Source organism: Cygnus olor, chromosome 3 (genome assembly GCF_009769625.2).
Source record: "Cygnus olor isolate bCygOlo1 chromosome 3, bCygOlo1.pri.v2, whole genome shotgun sequence".
Taxonomy (NCBI): domain Eukaryota; kingdom Metazoa; phylum Chordata; class Aves; order Anseriformes; family Anatidae; genus Cygnus; species Cygnus olor.
The window spans coordinates 21,572,667-21,600,140 of NC_049171.1; the positions used below are offsets into that span (position 1 = coordinate 21,572,667).

General features: G+C 38.2%; 1 protein-coding gene and 1 long non-coding RNA gene across 4 annotated transcripts in view; one reads left to right on the plus strand and one right to left on the minus strand.

Annotated features, from left to right (window-relative positions):
• ERICH1 (glutamate rich 1) overlaps nucleotides 1–27,474 on the minus strand; it is a 100,747-nt gene that overhangs the window by 45,132 nt on the left and 28,141 nt on the right. For all 3 annotated transcript variants that reach the window (XR_005818296.1, XR_005818297.1, XM_040552008.1), the window contains exon 3: nucleotides 25,004–25,138. Coding sequence is in view for 1 of the 3 variants with exons in the window: in XM_040552008.1 (XP_040407942.1) it covers nucleotides 25,004–25,138 (135 nt within the window). In the remaining 2 variants the exon portion in view is untranslated. The remainder of the gene's footprint in view (nucleotides 1–25,003; nucleotides 25,139–27,474) is intronic.
• On the plus strand, nucleotides 10,532–21,804 carry LOC121067459. The gene is made up of 3 exons (XR_005818298.1): nucleotides 10,532–15,695; nucleotides 16,267–16,370; nucleotides 17,575–21,804. It is a non-coding gene; the product is annotated as an uncharacterized LOC121067459 (long non-coding RNA).

A 27,474-nucleotide genomic window follows, 5' to 3' on the forward strand; every position in this document is an offset into this window, starting at 1 on the left:
AGGTTGGTCCTGATGCATCAGAAGTAAGACTTACTGATTTTGATTCTTTGCACATTTTCTCAAACCTCCCGTAGCCTGCCCTACTGTGCTTTTACATTTAAATCTGTTTAAAATGTCATTTGGGTATTGAATTCAGCTTTTTAAACGGACACCCAATTGTTTCTCACAACTTCATTTGCTCTGTCGTCTAGCTGTGCTGTCTTCCTCTTGCTTTTTCTCAAGCCTTTCAAAACAGGTGGTGGGTGCTGGCCTCGTATTTCACATATGGTGTCCTCAAGTAGCTCCCTCACCACCTGGTGCTTCCTTCGCTCAGCTGACATCTCTTAGGTTCTTAGTAAGAATCTTTATTTCTGTGTGCATCACAGAGAAGTGGATCATAACTGTTGTGGTTTTGTTGTTGCTGTTTCAGGAGGATGTTGAGCCTCATTACATTACAGCTGCTGTTGCAATGTGCCTCTTCTGAACCCCAGAACCCATCTCCACTCAGTACAAAGTCCAGGGCCGTATTTCCTCTTACAGCCCCTCTAACCAATGGCTCAAGTATTAACAGCATCTTAAAACAGACTGCACAACATCCTGATTTGTGACAGTCACATAACCTGCACAGGGAGAAACTAAAGACCCCATCATTACTCTGTATCTGCTGCTCCTCTGATCTTCCAGCACACAGCAATGTGTATTCACCATCCCAGCTGGATACCTGATGAAACAGACTCTGAGCTTGCTTTGCTTTTTGATATGTACACTCAGTACACAAACACATTGATCTAAGGCGTCCAGGAGATACTTGAAATGATTCCAATGAATAAATTAATATTGACAATATGTTTCAGGCCTCCTGTCATTTTATGCAAAATGTTCTTTACGGAGGCCTTAATAAGTTTTCCTAAATAACAACCTAGCTGTTACAGTTCAGTGACATAATTTTTAAATGAAAGCAAATATTTTGACCTGTTAATGATCCTTCTCATTATTGTTATTATTATTTCTGATTTCAGGCTCCCTGTCTTCATTCATTTTGGTTTTCTTGGGGTGATGTGCAAACAACCTAAGCCAGTCATCTTTGAAGGCAGGCATCACACAGAATTTCCTACATGGGATCATCTCAGTGGTGATCGCCAAGAACACTGAGAATGATTGTGTTGACTCAGTGAGAAACTCTTTGAGAAATTCAGTGAGAAAAATAGAGAACGAAGCAGATTCACAGCCATGAATGAAGAACAGAGATTCAATGACAACCAGTAACTTTTGAAGGCTACCAAATCAGAAATGCTCAAGGATCCTAGAGCTGCCTACAGTGTTTTTACAGTTTAGCAGCTGCAAAGACTAATTGCTTCTAAATACAGAAATCTTCTTAGTCTTTGGCTGATAAGATTACGTTTTTGTATTTGAACAGACAGCATCACCATGAATTGGAAGGGAAGATTTGTAACATTTATATTAAAAATGGGAGACATTTTAAACATTTGATGTCGCATGTACACTAAAAAACTTGTTCTTTCATCTAACTTTGCAGGCAACAACTTTACATTCAAGTAATTTTCTTTAAAATCTTTTTTTTTTTTTCCCCAGATCTAGTTTCCAATGAACGCTTAGTTAAAAGAATCCAAACCTCTCCTTTTGCTCAGAATAACATCAGAAATGATAAGAACAGCTGCAAGCTTAAAATCCTGATCAGCATTTAAAATGATCTTTCCAAATATACCAGCCAAAATGTGCAAGAAGTTATTTAGACTACAGGACCACAGACTATTAAATGATAAGCAACCTAATGGAAAACTGATACTTAGTTTTCCCTTGCGATAAAACAGCATCAAAGAGCAGATCTAAACTGCAATCTAACAGTACATGGATACTGAAATAGCAAAATGAAGACACTCAGCAACAAAACCCAGACCCAATTTATCAACTTCATATCAAAGTAATCAAATATTTACATGTGATAACTTCTTAATACAATTATTGCAGTATTTTACAACATTTCTTAACTTTTTATATAGCATGCAATAACCAATCACATTTAACATCACATATGAAAGAGATGCCACAACTACAATTTATCACATGCTTCTCTAAGTGAATCATATTTCAGAATACATTGGAAAAGGGAAGTCTGAAAGAATGTAAATCTTCCCTGTGTTTCATTTTGCATTATTTCCTTTATCCATTTGTCTTTGGATACTAACTCCAGTTTTAATTAAATTTCATGCCAAAGTGTCTAAGCAGTTTTGTAAAAACAGGGATGCTTTAGAGTCTGGGTTCAGCTTATTTTTATCAATCACTCTGTAAATCACACTGTAGTGATAGTTCCCTTTTAACGAACAGTTGAAAACATTCATGTAAATCATTTCTTAATGATGAAGTGTTCTGTTAAGCTAATCGTATACATAAATATGCGAACAGGTATGCTGTGATAATGAGAAATACCACAGGGAAGATCCTGAATAGTTATGTAAACCAGTAATCTGCCAATCTGCAATAGTCAGGAATCTGGTGCCACAGTCTTTCCAGTGCAGTGGGTTGTTCTTGGTTGCAAGCTGCAGTGGGGTTCTCACCTGGCCAGAGCTCTGAGGTCTGACTGCGCTTTCCTTTTTTCCACAAGGAGCACTCTTAAAATACTGAAATGGTTTTTATATAGGAAAGCTGGGTTGTACTAGAACAGGCACTAGGACAGGTGCCTTTCTGGGGGTGAAAACTCAAAACAAGGCAAATCAAAACTAAACAATCTGTAAACACATCTCCATCTTTGCAAACCAGTCCTCTTTACTCAGGCTTGCTCTCAGTCCAGCACATTGGTGACTTCCAGAGCTGCAGAAAAGTCTACACCATCTCCTTTGGATCTTGAGGAGAAGTCCCTCTATCATTTCTGAAGCCTGGGTACCTGCTGTTCTTAGCTGAAGTCTGGTCTCTGCTGTATACAGGCTTATTCCTTGGCCACCATCATCTCTCAGAGACCTGTCTGCCCTTTACTCTCTATGGAGTTAAACTCTTTCAGCAAATGTCTCCTCATCAACTAAGGACTCTATCTGGGCTTCTCTCCTGGACAGCTACAGTGTTTCAAAGAATTAAATATGATACTATACTGTGATTACTCCTAACAAATTCCAAAAAAAAAAAAAAAAAAGTGGTACCACCCTCTACATAAATGTTTAGGAAGCGACTGGAGTAATTTTGATGTTTGTATTTGGTTTATGTGGCAATGGTTTGGTAGCAGGGGGCTGCAGGGGTAGTCTCTGTGAGGAGAGCCCAGCAGCTGCCCCATGGCAGATCAGAGCCGACTCCAAAAGGGACCTGCTGCTGGCCAGAGTTGAGCCAGGGAGGGGCGTTGGTTGTGCCTCTGGGAGAGCAGATTGAAGGAAGGGAAAAATAACTGGTGTGCAACAGCATCTGGGAGAAAGGAGTGGGAACATGTGAGAGAAGCAGCCCTGCAGCCCCCAAGGTCAATGCAGCAGGAGGGCAGGAGGTGCTCCAGGCACGCAGCAGCAGTTCCCTTGCGGCCTGTGGAGAGGCCCCTGGTGGAGCAGGCTGTCCCCCTGCAGCCCATGGGTCCCACACGGAGCAGATCTCCACGCTGCAGCCTGTGGAGAGGAGCTCACGCAGGAGCAGGGGGTCTGGGGGGAGCTACCGCCCGTGGGGGACCCGTGCTGGAGCAGTTTGCTCCTGGGGGATGGATCCTGTGGTACGAAGCTGTGTGGGAGCAGTTCTTGAAGAGCTGCTGCCTGTGGGCAGCCCACACAGGGTCAGTTCGGGAAGGACGGCATCCCGTGGGAGGGACCCCATGTGAAGCGTTAAGGACTGGCCGCAGACCCCATTCCCCGTTCCCCTGCACAGCTCTGGGGGAGGAGATGGAAGAGAGGTAGAAGGATGGGGGGAAGGTGTTTTTAGTTTGCTTTTAGTATCTCATTGCTCTAATCTGCTAGTGGTAGGCAATAAATTACCTTAATCTCCCTACTCTGAGTCTGTTTTGCCCGTGACAATAATTGGTGAGTGATGTCCCTGTCCTTATCTCAGCCCTTGAGCCCTTTCCATTGTATTTGTTCCCTGTGGGGAGCAAATATGAGGGGGAGTGAAGAAGCAGCTGTGGTGAAGATGAGCTGCCCAGCAGGGTAAAACCCCAACAGTGTTCTCCACAACAGATCATACATTACGCATACTCTTTTCTCCTAGAGATTGATCCCCATCTACATTTACTCTGTGTTACTAGATCTCCTACTTCTAGGCATAGCAAAACATTACTGGGATAACACGGATCAGTCAGTCTACCATTTCCAAGATTCCTTATGCTGCTTCCTATAAATGAAGCACCTAAAATGGCAACGTGAGCACATTGACCTGTCTTTCCAACATAGTAATATGCCAAGTTCTTTTTAGTTCCCATTTAATTTGGTGAAAACCAAGTTGTTCAGCTTCTCACTGAAGGACAGTATCCTTCTTTGAAAATGAGAGACTTTCTTACTGCTTTTCAGTTGTATGACATGATCTGTGAAATAACCCTGCTACGATAAAGGAATATTCGTTCACCTGCCTACACTTCACATTATATTTCATACAAATCTTAAAATCTTTCACCTGCCTGCAGAACACATTTTTTTTTTCCATCATATATTGCATCTTCAGTACAGAATAGTGGTGATGCTATTGCTCTCTTTGCTTTACTTGGTGTATTGCCTGGCACCTTTACAAACTGAAAATTAAGTTTTTTCTTTTCTACCTCATAGAACTTCAGGTATCAATAGTGATATATCATAGACTACACATAATACAGTACAGACATGCATAATTTTTCTTTCCCTTTGATATATCTACACATGTACTTAGATGCCTATTACTAACTGACTATCTCACATGTTTTAGTGCACTGCCTGATGTATGCTACTAATAATGCCTTTGGGAGGAAGGCAAATTCCCTTGCCATAAAAAGCCATCACTTCAGAAGAAGAATAAAAATATTCTCCCAAAGAGAACTTATTCTTATGCAAGCACCTAACTTTAACCTATATGCTGGCTTTTGGGAAGGAGCTTCTCCCTAAATGAAATACCCAGGAGCAGGTAAGAAAACTGAGACAGAAAGAGAGGGGAATAAACCTAGGTCTAACAAGTCCCTCTCTAGAATCACCTTAGTGACTCTTCCTTTCTACATTTTCCACAATCTAGACAAGATTCAGGGAAAAAGATGACAACACAGGACATTTAGTAGCCCTAAGAGTTTATTGTAATACTGTGTCACTGAATGAAGCCTGGGACACATTAACTATGTTCCCATGTCTCTAAAATCCCTGAACCTCTAGGCAAGGGCTGGAGGAGCAAAGTCCCTCCCACTGCAAGCAAAGAGCAGGTTTGAGACCACCTGATGAAACTCAACAGGTACAAGTCCATGGGGCTCAATGACATGCATGACATTTCCCAGGGCCCTGAGAAACTGGCTGATGGAGTTGCCAAGTCTCTCTCAGAGACTTTGGAGAAGAACTCACTGAGTACAGCCCTGCAGAGAAGGACTTAGGGTTCTGGTGGACAAAAAGCTCGACATAAGCCAGCAGTGCACGCTTGCAGCCCAGAAGGCCAACTGCAACCTGGGCTGCATCAAGAGAGAAGTGACCAGCAGGTTGAGGGAGGGGATTGTGCCCCTCTGCTCTGCCCTTGTGAGGCCCCACCTGGAGTGCTGCGTCCAGGTCTGGGGCCCCCACAGCACAAGAAGGATGTGGGGCTGTTTGAGCAGGTCCAGAGGAGGGCCACAACGATGATCAGAGGGCTGGAGCACCTCTCCTATGAAGAAAGGCTGAGAGAGCTGGGGGTGTTCAGCCTGGAGAAGAGAAGGCTTCAGGGAGACCTCATTGCGGCTTTTCAATACTTAAAGGAGGCTTACAGAAAAAGATGGAGAGCAACTTTTTGCTTGGGCAGATAATGACAGGACAAGGCGGGGATGGTTTTAAACTGAAAGAAGGGAGATTTAGATTAAAGGAAAGGGGGAAATTCTTCACTCAGAGGGTGGTGAGGCACTGGAATTTACTTGATAGATTTTTCCTGAAGAGATACAATTACATTATCAGGCCATAGCCCAGAAGCTTAAACTTTAACATGTGCACATAAATAAAAACACCTTCAAAAACCCCACTTCCATCCTCCTCGTCTGGTTCTGCCTAAAAATAATTTGATTTGTGGTGCAAAACTGTTTTTCTTTACGTTTGCAATTTGACACTATTCTTTCCAGTTGTAGAGACTTTCCAGCTGTAAACATTTCTTTCCAGAGTGGAAAATATCCCGCATCCCACTTCCAAAGTGGGTATCTCAGCACCATTCCCATAATGAGATACTCAGAACTTTGTCAAAAACTTTGTCTCAACTTGAGTAAGGGACTCAGTTTTCAATAAAGCAGCTCTTCTGAAGTAGTGTCAATGTACAAAATCACATTATTTGGCAAAGTATTTCTTCTGCATTGGATTTCCGCTTTACTTTAATTCAAACCTTTTCAAAAGCTGAAAACAAACAATATAGCATTTTTCCATAATAAAGATTTTGCTTCTAGTCTGTCTCATCTCACTTATACTTGTTTGCAAAGGGGTATTCAGGCTCACTACATTAACGCTGCAGAAATTGCTTCCACCAATACTTAGGGTAGCCAAGTCATAACTGATTTTTCCCCAAGATACGTAGTATACCACAGAAAGTTTTCTAACACTAAAAAATGTATTTTATATTCAGAGCTCCATGACACATCCCACACAGAGTTCTGTTTAAACCTGAAACAATGTAAAAATGATTTCTTCGTTTTATTTGTACAGAACAAAAATAAGTCTGTTTATAGGCTCCAGTTACAAAAAATCTTCCCCTACATCATTAAGCCAGGTGGCATAAAGTGAAGGTGCTGGATCGAGATGCAAGGAAAATAGGTCTGAGAACATTTTTTTTTTTTTTTTTAAGCTTAAACAGTAACAGCTTCCTGAATGTTAATTAACAAGTGCAAGTCTGGTGAAAAAAAAAAGTCATTGAAAATGCAAATGTTTTCCTGGAGTCAAAGAGTATAGCTTCATTTGGCCTTTTCTTTTGAACTTTCAGAACACAAACACTTTTGCAGCTGATTATACAATGCAGGCTGGCTAACTTGGTATCAGGAATTTAAAATGATCTGCGCGCCTCTGGAATAATTACATACCTTACATGATTGCTACTGTTCCTATCTATACAAAATATCTGAGTCTTTTAAGCTCTGCTACTATTACTCTTGTATCACAGGATAGATGAGATTAAAATTGCTTTCTCAGTAATTGTAATTTTTGCATAGAATTTCTGGATGGTTGTGTCCTTTATAAAAGTACCCCCTTTTCTAAATAAATTAATGGGCTATGTTCTACACAGGTCCTAAATACGCAAGTTTTTAGGCACAACTCAGCTCAGTTTCCATTCTTTCCAAAGGACAGCTAAACGAGCTGCAAAATGAAACCAGATCGTGTTAAGGATCATCAGTCCTGTTCACCGATGAACAGCAACAAGAAAGCAGGATGGGAACTCAAAATAATTAAGTTATTTAAACAAAAACAAAATCCAAGAAATGTACAGTAAGATTACAGGCTACCTGCGCAGCTCACTAGCAAAACCAATTTTCTTAAAGTTTCACTGGAATGCTGAGCTTGAAACCACACTCCCAACCCCTCAGAAAAGCTATCTTTAGTCAAGTTAGAAAAGAGACAACCCACTCCAGGTTTCTGCAATCTCAAAGAATTAGCAGCTTGACTTTGGTAGCCAGCTCTTGCATTCACAGGACTTGTTTCATCCTGGAATACTGAAGAGTTCACAATAAATCTCACAGCAAGTGGCATGACCAACAAAATGCACCAATGGCTTTGGGCTCCCTAGAGATAATGGCCAGAGCTCTGACCTCTGTGGAAGCAGGACTGGCCACCTGGAGAGAGGCAGGAGGTGCTTGGCTCCACAGTTTTGGCTAGTTTTTTGGGTGAGAGAAGATCAAGGGAGAGTGTAGCCTCAATTTTTACTACTCACTAATTCGCCGAAGGAGATGTGCCAACCAGGACTTCAGACAGGATTCACTTCTACCATTACCTTATGTGTAGCAAGTAGAGAGAATTTCCACTGTACTAACAAGGATGGTGACACAAAAAGCTGGCAGAAATTCACCAGAAAATAGACTTCAAACAGCTCAGAATAATTCAGAGCTTTCGATTTATTTGGCTTTTAAGATAAGCATTTCACTGTAAGGAAGTTTAAGTGTGCAGAATTACTATCATTAAGAGAGAAGGCATAAAAAATTTGTAAACAAATTTGAACTATGATACATAATATACAATGATATTACATTACAAACTGCTAGACACCATTTCTCTTTAGTACATGCATATTTAACCAATAATGTTTTTTAACAAAACAAAAATGCCAGATATAGAGAGAAAAGGAAAAGCGCTGTAGATGACAACTACAGAGCACAGTCAAGTAATTTAACCACTGCATTTTTATGTACACATTTCTCTACATAAGCACAACAGTTCTTATAGCATCTATAAAGCTTTTGCTGAAGTTCTCAACACCATATATAAGGTTTTGAGCTTAACACTTAAAGCGTGATGTTTATTTTCAAATGCATTCATTTCTGATTATTAGTGTGTGCTGTATATTTTTAATAATTATAATTACAATTTCTAGATGTGTGCCGAAGGACATTATGTATCAGAATTTTTCTATGGGAAAATTAATTTCTAAAATTATTTAAACATAGTTCTAAATTCCATGCAGTCACTGAAATATCCTATAATCTATCTGAAATTAGAAATAGATATACATGCATATGCACTCATACGAAGAAAGGAAACACTATATATGTCATTTGATCATCTTTCATTCTTCCTTGATATATATATATATATATTTTTTTTTTTAGAAAAAAAACCATACAATACTTAGCATTAAAATATTCAACCCATCAAAACAACGTTCAGGATTATGGTTCCACAGTTCGGTTGAGCAGCATTTTAGAACTGACTACAGATGCCTACTTCACCAGGCATCTACATGCTTTAAGAACAGTCACATGCAAACATAGCTAAAGAATCACTGAAGAGTAGAAAAACTGAGAGAGACAGCAGATTTTTTTTTTTTTTTAACAGCTCAACAAAAAGTGACTGACTAGTGGAGATAAACGTCAGATAAAAAGGGATGAGCTGTATCACTGTTTTATTACTTCAGGTCTTAAAGCCTATGGCTATGTACTGCCAATTCTTAAGGAGCTGTAAGATGCACAAAGTAACGTTCCTCTCCTCTATGCTGTTCAACTATATACCAAGTGAAGTACTTGAAAACAGAACCAACCAATTCTCTCCTCTGGCAGAACATGAGGAACGATGGACGTTACGCTCTTTTCAGTAAAAGTGCTACAGTACAGCTACAGTATTTAACTGAGATGTGCAAGCTACCACTACATTCCCTCCCCCTTCTGTGGTCACAGAAAAAGAAACAAGCTTTTCCAAATAAGCCTGATCCTAGCTAGACTTATCACTTGTTGTAATGCCATTAGATGCCTTGCTCCTTTGCTGATTATATGAGCAGTCTAGTAGGGCATTCTGGTGGGCTTCAGTGAAGGAATAAAGCCAGGTCCCTGCACAAATCTGTCCAGGGTAGGAAACAAAGGGAACAAGTCTATCAGTCCAGGGTAGGAAACTACACAGAGACCAGCCCAGTACCCCACAGCAGCTGCTGTCTCTCTGTGCTGATGTATCAACACAGTCAAGTTCAACCATGTTCCTGTACACATACTTTTGCTCCTGTCTTTGTGTGTTTGGGCTGCCATAGCAGATGTTTTATTACTTTATAATATATTGTTTGTGATATGTGTATTGCTTGTGATATGAAAAGTGCATTGATCTGAGCATTCGTTCCCTGGGAATGACTCTTAATTAGGGTACACACTCAATTAAGCTACCTTGTCTTTAAATCCAATACAATTATTTATTAAAACAGCACCCAAAGATGTTTGGGCTCACTGTGTCAGTATCTATATAGACAATGGAGAGAGACACAAAGACCCAAGGTAACAGCTAAGACTGAAACCAGACAAATAAAGGACTTAACAGGAAACTTGACCCAGATTTACTAGTTAGTAGAGCTAAAGTATCTTTGCAGATCTTCCTAGTTCTTTTCATCTTTTAGTCAATATACAGTTGCTACACTTGAGCACTAAGAGCTACTTGAGAGGTTTTCACATTATTCACCATTTTCTTTAAAATACTAGCTGAGTTAATACAGATGTCCCTATATTTAATGCTAGTCACTTTTCATAAAGTTTCACAGCAAATCCTTTTTCTATCAACTTTACAGATGCATGCCTTTGTCATTTTTGCAAATCATTTACTTACATATTGTTTTATAATCAGGATGATAAAGCATTCTGCAAAAACCATTGCCACGTTCTCTCTAAAGGTAAAGGTTTAGAAGATAATGACCAAAAAATAAGATGAACTATTTATCTGTCCAGGCTGAGAAAAGATGTTTCCCTTTGTAAATACTCAGGAAATGCTGAAATACTGATGGAACTGAGAGCACATTAAAAACATAAACATACTGGAATGGTCTGTGAAAACACTGTGAGCCTAAGCCATCCAGATAAGCAAGTACTTAGATAAGTACTTGGATATCTAAGTTGTATTTAAGACAGCAGTGTAAAAGGAATTAGGCTTATCATGTATTAAGGAAGGGTGTTTTTTATTAGATGTTTCCTAGGTTCTCCTTGAGGTGTTGCAATCATTAGTTTCATTTTACTTACATTTTACTTAAGATTATTGCATCTAGTCTATTGTTCACATTACCAAAATAAAGATTTTATCTAATTTTATATCTGGCATTGTGACAGTGCAACTGATATTTGCCAGTGAAAAACAAAGCAATCTTTTTTTTTTTGTGGCAAGCTGTGCAAGAGTGCTAATACCTGGTGCAGTGCTCTGTTTGCACCTTTATCCAGGTTCCAAAATCACACCACCACATCACCCACTAAGACTCGTGTACTAAACAAACCTGAATTGACAGAATGTGTTGGTACCAGTCAGGATTTTATGTCACACTGCATTTTTCATCCTGCTCTACACACCTTAAAGTTGGACTTATCAGTGAATTAAGCTTATATTGCATTCTCTCGATGTTTAACGTGTCTAAGTGGTACAAATTAACAGCTAACATTTATAAATACTGGTTTTAAATAATCCCTTATAAAAAAGCAACTTTTTTTTTGTGCTTATTAAATTAGGTTGGTGGAAGACTGGTATCATCAGGCTAAAGAAGCAAAAATAGTCCTGTAGAACAAGTTCTGAGTTCTCTCCTTCTCCCTCAGCAGAAAGAGGCAGAGAAACAGTTTGTAGGGTGAGATATAGAGAAGTCCTTGGCAAATGTCATCAACCCACCCAGAAATAAATAGCTCTGAGACAGTACAGTAACTCATTTCTTATGAAAAAGTACAGGAGCAAGCAGAACATGTATGAATTCACACAATTTCACCTATCATTACATCAACTAGGCTAAGGCTGGAGGCTCAAGACTATTGTATCTGCCTCAAGAAAAGAAGGGAAGTGTCAGATGCTGGCAGTGGTCCATGGGTCAGTGGAGGTGATGATCCCCACTACAGCCACCCAGTGTTCAGCTACTGTAAGCTGGCAGATTTGCTCACACCAGCACAGCCGCGCTGGTTACCCCAGCTGAAAATCTGTGAACACCCAGATTTCACGCAGAGGAGTTTGAGGTAGAGCATCATCGGCCAGCTACAAATCATCCAGTACTGCAAACCAGAGATTCAGCTGTTGAAGAGATCCGCTCTTCATCAGAAGAGACTGCAAATTTGCCCCAAAGCCAGCTTGTGCAGTGGCTGCCAAAAGCAGCCTGGAAATGAAAAGAAACTAATGGTGCGCAGATCCAGCAAAGGAATACACCATTTTGGTAGCAATATGAAAAACTGCAGTAGCTTTGGTCAGCCAGAACATGCTGTCCAAAGCTACTGGGGATCCCTGGAATGCACTTATATTCCTGGTAGTGCATTTTGGATAGATTACAGCAATAAATTTGTGTGCCAGTATTTCTGACTTTCGCTGTATCAACATAACTTCAATTTTTTCAGCTCCCCACAGATCCCTAGGAAGTGAGAAGGTGAGTGAGACTGACCTGTAGCACATGCAATGCGTATCCTGTAATACTGAGCAATCACGAATCTAGAGTGAAGTATGGGATTTTCTTTATTTCCATTAGTCTACTATACATTTCCCCAGAAGGCTTTGCAGAGTGCAAGTTACTATCAGGGCATGCTCCAAATACGAACCAGTTTCCACTTGCAGGGCTAAGATTGAAGGAAGATAGCATGAAACTAGCAAACAGAATTATTTAACAAAAATACTGGGAAGACAAGATGGAGGGCAATTTTCAAAGCTTCCTTGATACAGGTTACAATTGTACAGAGGGTTGTTAAGTACATTAAAAAGACTGAAACCTGTAAATTTTGTAAAGAACAGTAACCAAAGGCAAAGGATATGAGATTGGGAAATTTCCCAAGTGGAGGCTGAATGGAGACATGCTACTGAAATCTATTTCAATGCATGGCTGTAAGCCTACAAACTGCCATAAATTACAACAGCTGCTATAACAGAACAGTGATAAAATGAAATCATTGGGTAGGCTTGTTTCTGGCTTCCAACACGAGGCAGAAGCACTACCACAAGAACTCTATCAGCAGCATTTTCTGTACATTATACAAAATACTTACATAAAGCTGTTATGTACTAGAAGAGCCACGGTTATTACTATGCACACATTCTTTTTCCTGCTGTCTTCATTTCCCCCTTCATGTTAGAACCAAGCTTTTTGCTCTGCTTTTATGGTGTCCAGAGTATTTAAACAGCGTGATAGCATATAACAATAGAAATTCTGCATTCAAACCACTTTCTTCTTGCGTCCACCCCCTACCTTAAAAATTTGTGAGAATTGAAAACACAACATTGAAACAAGTCAGGTTAGACACAAAAAGCAACATGAGCACTAACAGTGAGAGGATGAGGCAGGGTCATGTTCTTCTGCTTAGTATTCACAAGTGCGTTGTCTGTCAGCAGATGTTTGGGTTTTAACATGTAGGACATCAATGTGTTGCTTTGGTTCAATACTAACAGGTTCACAAGCTACGGCAGAGCAGAAGCAGTCCCCATTTTACATTCACCAACTATAGGCAGTCAAAAGGAAAATGCCACGTACATTAATGGTAACCAACACCCTCTCCAAAATTTACAAAACAGTCAAATCTCCTGCTTTCACAGGTGATGAAGTGAGATACAGAATGATGAAGCACTTGAGCAGTCAGAGACACAGATAAATCTGTAAATTTACTGACATGCCTTTTCCCCCTAAGCCAGTACCCTACTGACTTTACCCTGCTGCTCCATGACAATTTACAAAAGCTTAGGTCTCGATTGTGTGTTCATTACGAAACAAGGAGGTGGAAGTAGTCAAGCTGTGTCACGTTTCTGAAGTGCTGGGGGTCTGCTCAAGTGAGGCAGCAATTGTAACCATGCTGACTTTTTGCTTGGATCTAGGAATCGTGGTGGTGGCCTGTTCTCTCTCTCTCCTGTTTCTTACCAGTTGCCTCAGTACGACAACATGGAGCCTGCAACATGGCTGGAAGCAAGGAGGGGAAAAGGAGGAGCACACTCCAGCTGGGGGGAGAAGTGACTGAGTGGGTTGGGGGCAAGAACAGAAAAGCAGTACGGGAAGCTAAAGGAACGCAGTCTGGAAAGGTAAAAAAAAAATAGAAGGCCACCATGCCTCTTGATTCAGTGATGCTTATCTATCAGAGGAGGGGATGCTCATCATAAATGTTTGAAATCACTGTCATCTAAAATCAAACAAAAAGCAAGAAAAAATGCCACAGAGATAAGGGCCCTAATTTTCTCCGCTTCACATACTGCCAGCTGATTAGCTGAAGCTACTTTAATCAAATTACAGACTTGTAAACAAGAGATTCAGTCTGAGACCCTGATTGTATCATGGAGGGCGAAATAAGAAACAAAGAAACGACGAAGGGCAAGTATACCACAGACAGCGAAGGTAACAAGCAGAGTAAACAGGTCTCAATAAAATGCACTTGTTCATCAATTCTTATTCTGCTTAAGCACAAGCTTTTCCTTGGGGTTCCATCAAGTGTTTTTCCTCTGTTGAAACGTAAAGACATACACCAAGATCAGGGGTACCTTGTTTTCTGCACTATGGAAACACACAGCACTAAGATCTCCTTTCAAAGGTACCTTTTTGTCATTCAGGTACTTAAGGCTTTCTCAAAAGTATGCACAAAATGAATTAATTACAGCTCTCTCCTGAGACCCAACCTGGAGTACTGCGTTCAGCTCTGGGGCTCCCACAGCACAAGAAGGACATGGAACTGTTAAAAGTGGGTCCAGAGGAGGGTCACAAATACGATCAGAGGGTTGGAGCACCCCTTCTACGAAGACAAGCTGAGAGTTGGGGTTGTTCACCCTGGAGAAGAGAAGGTTCCAGGAAGACCTTACAGCAGCCTTCCAGTACCTAAAGGGGGCCTACAGGAAAGCAGAAGAGGGACTCTTTCAGGGAGTGGAGTGATTGGATGGGGGTAATGCTTTTAAACTAAAAGAGGGGAGATTTCGGTTAGATATAAGGAAGAAATTCTTCACTCAGAGGGCTGTGAGGCACTGGCACAAGTTGCCCAGAGAAGCTGCGGATGCCCCATCCCTGGAAGTGTTCAAGGCCAGGCTGGATGGGGCTTTGAGCAACCTGGTCTGGTGGGAGGTGTCCCTGACCATAGCAGGGGGGTTGGAACTAGGTGATTTTTAAGGTCCCTTCCAACCCAAACCATTCTGTGATTCCACAGGTATATTCACCTACAGTTACAGAACTATCAAAGATCATATTAACTAAACCATTAACATGCAGCCATGGCTACAGTAAATCATTATCAGTATATCACATTACTACAATCTTTGTTTTTCCTCAATACATTTTCAGCCTTCCCTAGCATCACAAATTTCCACTAAAGCTCTGGGACAAAAATCTTTGCCATTAGACTTCTAATGACAACTTCCAGAGTGTTTTTTTTTTTAATGGGCTGTCTAACAGCATCTATCTACACAGAACTACTGAAGACTTCAGCGACATTAAACAACTTCTAATCCATACCATAATGCATAAGTTCTGTAATAAACCCGTATGTTTGTGGATATATTGGCATTTAGAAGATGTAAATAGTTATAGACAGGGAAAGTTAAAAGTGACTGGTTTGTGTATTTTATGTAAACCTTAACTGCATGATTCATAGTTATAGTTTAGATTGATAGCCCAATCCTGTGTTTAAAAAATTTCAGTGGGCAGCAGTGAATTTCATGCTCACCTTCAGGAGGTGCAGACTTGTTTGTTGTGAAATCAAGAGACATGATTACTAGATTCTGTCTGGCTGCTTGACAGATCACAAATTGCTTGTAATACTACTACAAGATACCGGTATCCTGGGGATGTTTTCTGAAAGTGACTGTCCAAGCTACATTCACCTCAAGTGTTTATAACGTCACATGTAGCACACTAAAAAAAAGCTACCCCTAAAGCAGTCACACTAGTCACCTAGCTTTTGCAGCATGGTACATAAGCAAGCATTGACCTTCAAGCATATATATAATTAGAATTCTGGAAGATACTTAAATCAGGTACTACGTTAAAAAGGAAGCCTCATGTTCAGATAGAACTAGGGATTTTTTTCCCCCAAAACATCATTAGAGAACTTGATTTAAATCTTTCTTAACCCTGCAGTTTAATTCCAATGACATAACTCAACTGGTAACTGTAAATACGAACCACTGGATCTACATTTACTTTTTTTTTTAATAAGCTTAACACAGCAATTATATATTTTATCTGAAATCTGAAAAAAACCACATGCTTTTTTAATTTTATCAATTTCAGAATTACCTGCAGTAATTTTAACTGTTAGGAATGTCATTGCATCTATCAACAAATGTAAGATCTACAGACAGAACTTTTTTTGGGAAAAAAAATCTGAAGTACAGGCTGTTCAGGTATCTCAGATATCTCTGAACCCATCTCTACTTGTTTGTTGCATCTTTTGCTGTAACTAGTTCCAAAATGTCAAGTACGCTTAAGCTGAAGAACAAACTGGCTGAGAGAAAAAAGTTACTTAGCCTCACAGACATCTCCCCTTTCAAGTTATTGATTAATCTATAAACATCAATATAAGCTTTTCCATAATGTTCTTAACAGCCTCAACAGAGTGTCATTATTGTTACAGCTTGCTTTCGAAGGACAGCAAACACGAGAATGCTTGAAGTGGTCCACAGCTCAGGAAAATCTGCCTTTCACAAACGGTGAGCCATGCATTGATTTCTGTAAGGACAGAACTGACCTACAGGACTCTATGACCTATAACTTTGTCATGCATGAAGACATTGGTTTAGTGATAAACAGTGACATCTAAACTGGCAGAGAATTAAAACCAGAACATCCAAAATTAACTAGGGCAATTAGGACATCAAACATTAATAGAAATTAAAAAAAAATTAACCTGCCTCCTAGTACAGAATCATAACATCACTGTTTTTCCCTTGCCAATTTATTGAAAAACACTCTTCCAAACAGTAACTCTTCCACATTAGGTTATCAACCTACAAGTCCTTTATTCTATCTTTCCTTTCTAGAAGGGAAAAGACCCATGGTCTGAGGAAAGGAAGACAGAAACAAACATTATAGCAGTACAGTTTTAGAAATAGCTGAAATCATTTTTTTTCCCCCCAGCAAATTGTAGAAAAAAGTCAGGACATCTGCTTATAAATCATATTCACTTATTAATGCTATCATTTGAAATATAATAAGTGAATCTGTGCTTCAAAAACACTGATCATAATACTAAGTTAAGAGTCGTACTTGAGAGCATTTAATTTACATATGTTATTTGGACTTATTTAATGAAGCCCTAAATTAGATGTTATTTTTATCTGCAAGTATTCCTTAACTAGTTAGCTGGTGGATTTATTATTTAATGGAACAAGTCTGGAAGGAAGAAATTTTATTACTTTGTTTACAAATGTAGTATCCGCACTTCCAAATTTCCACAGTTCCCTCAAAATGTTTTGTTAAACACTTTGAATACTCAGAACACAGGGAGCTGCCACAGTCAGGCCAGTCAATCTAGGACCATCGTACCAGCCAACCTAAGTACAGCTTTTAGTCATAGATCAAAAACCAGATTCAGAAAAGCAATTGCATGTGTGCTTAAATTTCTTAGACTTCAAGATAAGTGGAGTTTATTCCAAGTTCTTTCCCGAACTGTAATCATTGGTATATCATTGTAATCATATAAAATTGGTAATAGCAGTCATTGCTGAGTACTGTTAAACATTACTATTTATACTTGAGACATACTACAAAGACAAGATATATTTTTAACACCAAGATAACTGTAAGCATGAATGGATTGATCAGCATTTAGAAGTGCAGGGATTTTTTAATGTAATTTCTTAACTGTCTTCTACTGTTATTTCTTTCAATTATTATTATTTTAAATTGATACAGTATTAGTTTCTTCAATGACAACTCTGGGAAATCTGCTGTTATTGGGATGTTGAAACTGAGATGCTGGGACATGTTCAAGTCATGTGGTATGACTCCTAGAATGACAACTGTAAGAGGTGAGCTATTAACATATAAAGAAAATACAAATACTTACAGATTTGGATGCCCTTTCCTTATCAATACATACTGCCTATGAATTCATAGCACAGAGATACAGTTTGAGACTGCTTAAAAAAATAGCTGCCAATGTAAAATTGTAATCAAAGCTTGGTTCTGCAGGGACTGGCAGGAAGCTTGCAGCTACTTGGCATCTTCATCAGTAATTAACATTAAAATTACTGTTGATAAAAAAAGCAATGAGAATAGGGAAATGATACATAAGTAGTACTTGGTAATATAGTCCTTAACAAACAAATGCTAACCCACACATTTTAACCACAGTTCAATGCAGCTGTTTATCAGAAACATTATCCAAGAGACTGACTTCTGGAATAACACAATCACAGAATCAGCTAGGTTGTAAGAGACCTCCAAGATCACCGAGTCCAACCTCTGACCTAACACTAAAATGGCCAGGGTATCAATATCTCAAATACCACGAAGTCTTGGTGCAGTGCTGTGGCAGAAAAACATTAATACAATTTCTAGGCATATTTATTTTTATATATATAAAGAGACAGTAGTGGGTAGAAATACAAAGACTATTTTATTTCAACACATGGCCTTGTAGAAACCAAAAATATTTCAAGCAATACTGAGTTCATATTTTAAAGAGGATGTTGTGAAAAAGGAGATACAGAAAAGAGCTACAAAAATAACTTGAGGATTGAAGTAAGTATCTTAGAGCAACACACGATAAGTGAATGTTTTATCAAATCAAAAAGATTGATGGGTGACTTCATTACGGTGCTTCTTTGTAGGAAGAAAACACTGTTTAAAAAAGGCTCTTTACTCCAATGGAAAAAGGAAGAACAAAGCATTTTTCATTTATTTACTTATTTTAAGATAGAGTGAGGCCAATTAACTATTGGAACAAATGAGCAGAAAGTAGTGGAGCCTTATGACATCTTTGAAATGCACATGGTATTTATTTATTGTTGCAAAAAAGCTGCTGAGCTTTGTATAAGACCTCTCTAGGAGGTACAGAGGATTAAATTACTTGGTCTAATGATCCCTCTGGTTTCATGCATTATGAATCTTTTTGTAACTTTCTATTTCACAAGTGGTGCTACCTACCACTGAACAGGTTCACTGGCAGCCTTAGCCTTAAAACATATTGTTCCCTTGGTGTGCTGAGTACATCAGTTCTGTAATGCATCAGATTTCCAACCACCTGCCAAGAATGTAAGTAGTCAACACACGATTCCAACTAGCATCTCCTTAACAACAAATAGAGGCTTAAGTAGTATTAAGCCTTCCTAAAATGACTGCCTTAAACCTTAAGTGAATCTGAAGACAGTACAGAAATTTGTCTTTTGCTGATCAGTAAGTTCAAACATTTTTGCCAGCAGAACCACACTTGGAAATGCAGTAGTTTTTAGAAGGTTTGCTAAGGATCCCTCCAAAGCCACTATCCCTCATGCACACGGCTAGCAATTTCCTGGGATGCATCTTGCGCCTATGTTCAAATACCTTAATTGACTTGTGAGAGAGATCTCTTAAGTTCATCGCCTCGGTTTAAACCTCTTACTGCAGCAGCACTAATTGAAAGAAATAAATAACAAAGATCAGAAGTCCAAAGGTCAGCTGCATTAACAACTGACTTGTATGCATCTCTCACATACAATCACACTGCCCTGGGCCAACAAATACTTTTAAGGAGGTGAGGATACGTATCAGAGAAGTACCTTCCACATTATTTCAGACCTGTCAGCTTTCAAAAGGTAGAAGAAAATGGGTTGCTTGCTTCCATTTCTCTAACTTGACTTCTTTACAGCTTGGCAATGGAGTATCTGAGCTGGACTCTGTAGCTAAAACACTAGCTCATAATGCACCCATTAGGAGGTAGGACAAAGCAGTTAGGTCTCGCTCCTTTTGTCTATGTAAAAGGTTTCAGTAAAACTGGGTAGGTTATCATCAAGATAAAAACTGGGTAGGTTATTATCAAGATATAAAACAACAGGATATCATCAGATGAATACTGCACTGCAGTTCAAGAATATGAAGGAAAAATAGTTGAGACTTGACAAGAACAAAAAGGGGTTATGAAATTAAAAATAAAAAATTACTCTAAAGAACATGACTCTTTGCATCCTCTATTCTTTCACGTGCCCTTGACTTTTGCATATTCCTGAACTGTTACATACTGTCTTTATTTTCCACAGTCTCTGGGTCAAGAATTTGCTCTGCCATGAATCTAAGAAACACCAAATACCACTTTGGGACTCTCTATAAAAATATCGATTTAATATTAAAACACTTCATAGAGAAATTATATTCCAGCCCAGTGCTTTGTGCACAATAAAATTATTTTATGTTATATCCTATTATCTTAGCTTGTATTAGAATGTTCAGGAAGAAATGTTGCTGGAGAAATCAAACAGTTATCTTTTAGAAGGAACACGGCTACACTTTTAGCATTCGCATTTTAATGGAAGATATAATATTTCTATTGTTTCACCTGTCTTAAAATAAATAGCAAGAACTCCACAGTTTAGCTTTATCTTATAAAACAAACTAAGCAAAACAAATCAAAACTAAGCTACTGCTTTGGAGTAAGTTAATGAATACATAATTAAAGTCTCCTGGATTCTCCTTATTTTGAGAGCATCCTTTAAAACGTGGTGCGTATTTAAGGGACTACTCCTGAAAAAATACTTCTCAATAAAAAGATAAAAATAAATAGAAGCAGAGATCAAAATTAAAGAGCTTTAAGCTATGAAAATATTGACTTCATGACCAGAATTTGATATTTATTTATAGCTCAAAATCACATATTTTTATGCCCCTGTCAAAAGTATAAAGTCTATCACTAAAACGAAGTTGGCAATGCATTAATATGTACCAAAGCAAATACAAAAACCTTTGAAAAAGAAAGTAAGTTCTCTATATTATTTCCTCTCTTTACTATCTAATTCAATTCTATCAACAGGAGGTTGACCTAACCACACCATCATAGTGACTCAAATCCTACAAAATAATCAAGTCAAGGAAGTTCTTAAAATAATAGAAAACACGGTCTGATTTATTGTCCCATGAACATAGGGTAAATTTTACTTTCACTATTTTCTTGAAAGACCAAACGGTGTTAGATTTTTCTTATCATTAAGAGACGTTCATCAACCACCAGCTTATACAAAGGAAGTAAACCTAAAACTTTATTTCCCTCCCTCCCCACCTCTTCGAAATTACACAAAGAAGCCAAGACACCTCACACAACTCTAAAACCCAACTCTGTTGGGTCATTTATGTATGTATTACAAGGTAGTTGCATAAGGTCAGGGGCATAACTGGTCACAATTAACTTATTTGACACAATAGGGAAAAGTATTTGAAATGCTAAAAACAACATGCAGAGGCAGACAGAGAAAGACATACTGAAATATGCACAAAGACCAACTTTTTTGTTTTTCTTCTTAAGAAGAAAGTCTGGACAAGATTCGTTTCATTATGACAAGACCAACCATAAAATAGCTACAAGCTTAAGAAGAAGAATGGACAAATACAAATTTATTTTATAGCTGACAAGAAATTAATTTATAAATGTAATTAACTTCAATTTTTAATAACTCAAAAACATGTCACAGATAAATTAGTGTAGTGACTATTTCATTTTTCCATGGATGAATTTAATGCAGTGAAATAACTGCTATGGCGCATCTATTCCTCCTGATAATCTTGTTATACTAATTTAGATAGACACAAATTTAGTTTTCTTAGTTTATAGAAAAAGTCATGCATCAAATCTGCACTGATATGTAACTAAGTTCACAGAATGGCTGAGGTTAGGAGGGACCTCTGGAGGCATCTGGTCCAACCCCTGCTCAAGCAGGGCCACCCAGAGCAGGGTGCCCAGGACCATGTCCAGGCAGCTTTTGAAGATCTCCAAGGAAGAGACTGCACAACTTCTCTGGGCAACCTGTGCCGGTGCTCCGTCACCTGCACAGTACAGAAGTGCTTCCTGATGTCCAGATGGAACCTCCTGTTTCTCATTTTGTGACCACTGCCTCTTGTCCTGTCAAAATTTTAATCCCAAAATAAGGTCAGAGTATTTTCATGAGATAGAAAATAACTTTCAGATAAGCAGGTTCAATAAACGAGAATTTCCACAAAATTTATTTCCCTTACTTCTAGGTCCAAAAGCTAAAAAAGGCTAGAAAGGCACTAGCTGCACCACAATCTGTAGTAAACAGATGTGCACTTGAAGAAATTTAAAAAAGCACAGCCTCTCAAAGGCTTAACCTTGACTGAGTTAAATGAACATAGACTGAAGGCACACATTTGACATTTATCATTGTCACATTTTGACTGATCCACTTGGGTGTGTGAGGGATTTTGTTATGTTTTTGAAATCCACATAGATTCTGACCTCAGAATCAGTCCCTAGATACTCGCTCATATGCATATCTAGTATCAATGGATGGATATTTGAAAGTTTTTTGTTTAATTTATTTATTCCTAAACTGAGGAGTCAAACAGGAAACTCAATAACACAGTATCTTCGAGAAAGGCAACACTGCTTAGGTAGTAAGACCTCTGAGCTTTTACCATTACACACATACTAGAGGTTGAACTGTAACGCTTTTCTGCTTTCCTGTGGGCATCACATCACATTTTGATGTATTTCCAACTATTCTGGTATACAACCAAATCTAGACGAGGAAACTAAATAATACATGGCATGATTTTTTCCATATTTTATAAGCATTGCCTGAACTTGCAGCCTTTGTCTCATTTTTATGTATATCCTTAAATTCCATACAATAAGACACAAATACATGAGTAAAATTAACCTTGTTCTTCAACTCTGCAGGATTAGCACAAATGTCTAATTCTGTAATCCATATTCAGATAGAACAAATACGTGTCTTCAACTGCAGCAAGATTTAGCACATATAAAAGGACAGTGAAACACGAGAGCAAATGGAAAAATGCTGGTAAGACGATCTTTCTTCCTGGAGGTTTTTAAAGAACAGATTAGGAAAATGCCTGGCAAGAATGACATTTATAGCCAAGCTTACCTTGCAAAGAGAACATAAAAAGCCTAAACAACACTTCAAACTTATTTTTTTCTTGATTCCATGATAACCTATAAAGTCAAATAGCAAATCAGCCCAAAAATGTGTCTCCCAAAATTACATGTGTTTGTTAATTGTTAAAGCAGAACCTTAAGTTCAAAACCTACTCTTACTGAATGAACTGGGATCAGCTGTAAGAGATCACCATCCAGCTCAGTACTGTCACTAAGTGACACCAGAGCACTACTTAACTGCCATGGTGGTTGAATAGTATTTTTTGTTTGTTTGTTCTCAATGCTAGAGTAAAAAAAAAGATTAAAGCCAACAAAGAGCAAGTAAAGCCACTGTTCAATAACATATCCATTGTAAAACTAGACAAATACTTATATGGCCCTAAGAAGGGACATATAATGCAACCCTAAATTCTATTCTGCTTTACTGCTATGCAATATATGACCATCTAACATGCACCATATATTGATTTATTTCAAGATTTTAAACAGTAGCTGAGTAACTCTACCACAAAAATTCTGTACCGATACCTTAAGTATCAGTATATCCTAAGATAAGGGTATATCTCAGTTGTAGAAGTGTTGAGAGGGTTGGGCTCTAAAGTTGTATTTAGAAGTCATTCAGGTCCCCATATAAAAGTGAATGTTACAGGGCTATTTACCAGCAAAGTATTACGAGACTTAATGTATTCATTTGCCAAACACAGAAGAAGGGAAGCGTTCCTCTGATGTCTGAAAGGAAATCACAAAGATTAAGCAGAGATTATACAACATGGAGGAAGAAAAAGACTGCTTTAATATCAGAATAAGCAGCATCTTAAACCTGAAATGCTGTAGAACCCAATGAATTGTCCAAAGATAACTACATAATTAAAATGTAAGGATAATTTAGGAATAGAATCTGGACTGAGTGTGAATCCTATCTTACAATGGGAAAAGCAAAACTTGCAAGTTGTGCACTGAAATACCTTCCTTACCTTAATCCTGATAGTATCAAGATGTACTGTTATATTACTCTGATAAAGTTATTTCTTCCCTAATCCAAGACAAAACATCTCTTAATTTCACAGTGAGAAAGAACATTCAGTGTGCCACCAGTCATGCAGTACATTGACTCTGTTGCACTACCCTCGTATGCAGATTCAAGTACGTATCAGGCTCCCTTCATGGCATGTTTCCCCACACAAAGGTGAGATGCCTACCCACGTATAACAAACAGGATATTAACCACAGCCTATATCATGAACAGAGCTCTGAATAGAGTACAGACCCAATTTTTGAGATGAAAATTCAGCCATGTGGGTACTGTTTTCAAAAGGCAAGGCACACTTGCCTTTCTATATTTGCAGGTTGAGTCTCAGGTTTTCCTTAGTCAGTTTCCAAGTTGAAATAAGCAGTATTTGGTAAACTACTATTTATTAAATGTTTTACTTCAGCAGGCTTACCTAGATGTTTACTTTGCTGTGGACTGCTCCTAGTAGCTGTTAATAATATCATAGCAAATGACAGTGATACACAATTTTGAACAAACACATCCATAGAAACATAGCAATTTAAAACAACAAAATGGATCTGTCTTATGTAAGCTTAGCACTTCTTTCTAAGACAGATGGAATCACTTTAATTGCAGCAATAACATTCAGAAAACCATGTTTCTTATTGAAGTTCACTTAAGAGACTATTCCTCTACAAATCCTGTTCTGCTTCTCTTCTATCCTTTGACAGGTTCTGAAATTATCTGGTCACAACTTCTCCTCAGAAAACCTCTCAAAGCTTATGGATTGGTATTGATTCCCTATCACCTCCCATCAAGTGAACTTCTCCCAACAGGGAGAGGTAAGCCTCTGGTAACTCGCCAGAATATCAGCATTATGACTTAGTAAAACAGATGTTACCTAGCTTTCTTCTTAAAAATAATATGACTGTAAGCAGGCATTATATACATGTGGTACTTGAATGGGAGAAGCTGAAGACTTAGTCTCCAGATACACTTTATGTTATTTCAGCAAGATCAACAGTACTGTATGGTTATAAACGAGCACTGAATCTGGTCTTCAAACTAACAAAGGAAATGAACCCATAAGAATATACATCTCAATTTTGCTTATGTTGCAAAACAGTGACACCCACTGGCAGCAAGAGTTTAAATACTTAATTGTTGCAATTTGGATCTACTTCGTAAGGCTTGCTAGCAAGTTTCTCTGAGAAAAATTAATCACAGTAACAACCATACAAACTTACCTGTAGAGTCAGCACTATCCTCCGAGTTTTCAGAAACTGAAATACTATTAGTATCTTGAGTAACTGCAACATAACCCTCAGGAGGAAGATTCACTGTGTACATTCTCCTTGGAGGCAGAACTGTATTGTCATTACCTACAAAACAGAAAAACAAGGTGGCTTGCTATTGATCTTGGTAAAGATTTTCTCAAACATTTTGCCAACTAAAGCAATGATAACAAGCGGTCTCAAAATCATTAAAGAGAAAGTGAGAAAGCATCAGATGTGGAATACTGAAATTATCCTATGACCATCAGAATTGCACTGAATTCTGTAGCAGCTACAAATTAATTCTCCAGAGGTTAGTTCTTTCCATTAGAAACACTTTTTTTTTTGGCCATAGAATTCTTCTGCCCTAACTTAAGAAGCTTCCACTTAAAGTGATACACTAAAAGACACTACATATTTCTCCCTGTTCAGCATGAGCAGACACTATTTTTGTGAGAACTGTTTCACAGAAGATGGAAAAAGTGATACAAGTAAGAAAAAAAAACACAGAAGTAGAATCACAGAAGTGTGGTTCGTCTATTTGCAGACTTTTTAAGATATAATCTAGGTGCAGTTGTAAATGGCAGAAAGATAGAGTCTGAAAAACCACACTTGACTAAGCCTCAGCAATTCCTGCCCAAGGGGGTTCACCTCCCCATCTCTTCTCAAAGAGTGCCAAGGGCCAGCTTCCCAACTATTTCATTATATAAGAAATACTATTTGTTACAATAGCAGTAGGCTGTTTTTGTGGAATTTCTTTCCCCTTTGAAAAGGTGTTTAGAAATGTACTACCACTCTTGCACAATCTTGACATTTGTTTGCTAGGCAAGAAGTAACTCTGTAGGAATGACTGATGCTTCCCTGTTCCAGTTATTTTTTATTTATTTTCGTCTCTGTAATGACAACAGTAGGGATCAACTACAGGGAGACAAAAGCCCATCCAGAAGACCAAGATGTTCAGGTTGTCTCCAGATGCTGCACTGTAATTTTAGACGGTTCAGCATGTTCTTTTCCCATCAGCTTGCTCCATAAGCCAGCACCAACACAGCGTAAAGCTTCCCTCCTTGAGGGCAACTTGCCCATTTAAAGATAGATGGAAATGTTGTAAATGTTGTAATATTATTTGGTGAAAAGGTCTTTGGCAGGTGCACAAAATTAGCCTCTTCACAGATGTGCAAGATCTGAGATGATCTGAGCCCATTACCAAGCTGTAGCAATGGGTAGATAAATACCTCAATATTTAAAATGTAGTTGTGTCTGATAGAAACACAGATCCCTAACAAGAATTATTTCTATAACAAAATAGCTTTCACTAAGTTCTCTTCTATCCAAGTATGTAATTTATCTATACAGGTTGAAATTTCTCAGATAAAACACTTCAAAGAGTTCAGCATGACTGATCACCTTAGATATCTGTGATGATTACGTTTCAGAATATTTAAGGCACTTTTGAAAAGCTACATATCACAGTGGTTTTTATTATCAGGATGCAATCTTTTTATTTTGATAATACATGAGAAAATAGTTGTTCTTCTTGAACAAGCCAAAAAATTTCAAACTGACATTGATGATGCTTCAAAGGATAATAAAGGAAGTTAAATAATTAATACAATATGATGAAGAGCAATTACATGATTTGGAAAAAGATTAACTAAAATTAATTTTGAGTAATTCTTTTACAAGTCCTTTTTGTGAAGCTGATGCCAAATCACTGAACTGGCAGTACTTGCATTGTTCCCCCCCATGTTGATTAATGATGAAGTGTTAATTGGTGATAGTTTTAAATTACAAGTATGTGTAAATGTATTTTGAATTATTCCCTTCTGAATAATTTAAAATTATTTCCCTGCATTTCACACCTTTCCCCCCCCACCCCTTTATGTTTGAGTTCTATAAAACCATAGACAACTGTAAGACATTAAACTCAATTTGCAGTAGTCATGGCTAACTTAAACCCTTTAATCATACAAGAATTGGATTTATTGGGAGATATATTGACCTCCTAGGACAAAACAGCTGAACAAAACCCCATTTGGGGGAAAATCTGTTAACACCTACTCTTGTGAAGAAGAACATTAACAACTGTTATTACGTAAAGGAGTGAGCACTCAAAAGAAATTTAAGAAATTTTTAAATGGAAGTCCCCACATTATTTACTCTATGTACATCTTGAAGTAGCTTATAAACCATGAATAAGGCATTAGTCTTTGTTAATCCTGTAGAAGTATGTAAAACCACACAGTTACCTTATCTTAAACAGTACAAGCACAGCTGTATAATCTCAACACATCAATTGCTCAGTCTCAAACTATGAAGTCTGGAGTTTTCCAGACTGAGGCCAGTCTCCCTGGGCTAAGCAGAGACGGATTGATTATAAAGTCCTAAACACTGTTGCAAAGCAGATAAGCACATAAAAACATGACATTATACTATTTTTAAAATAT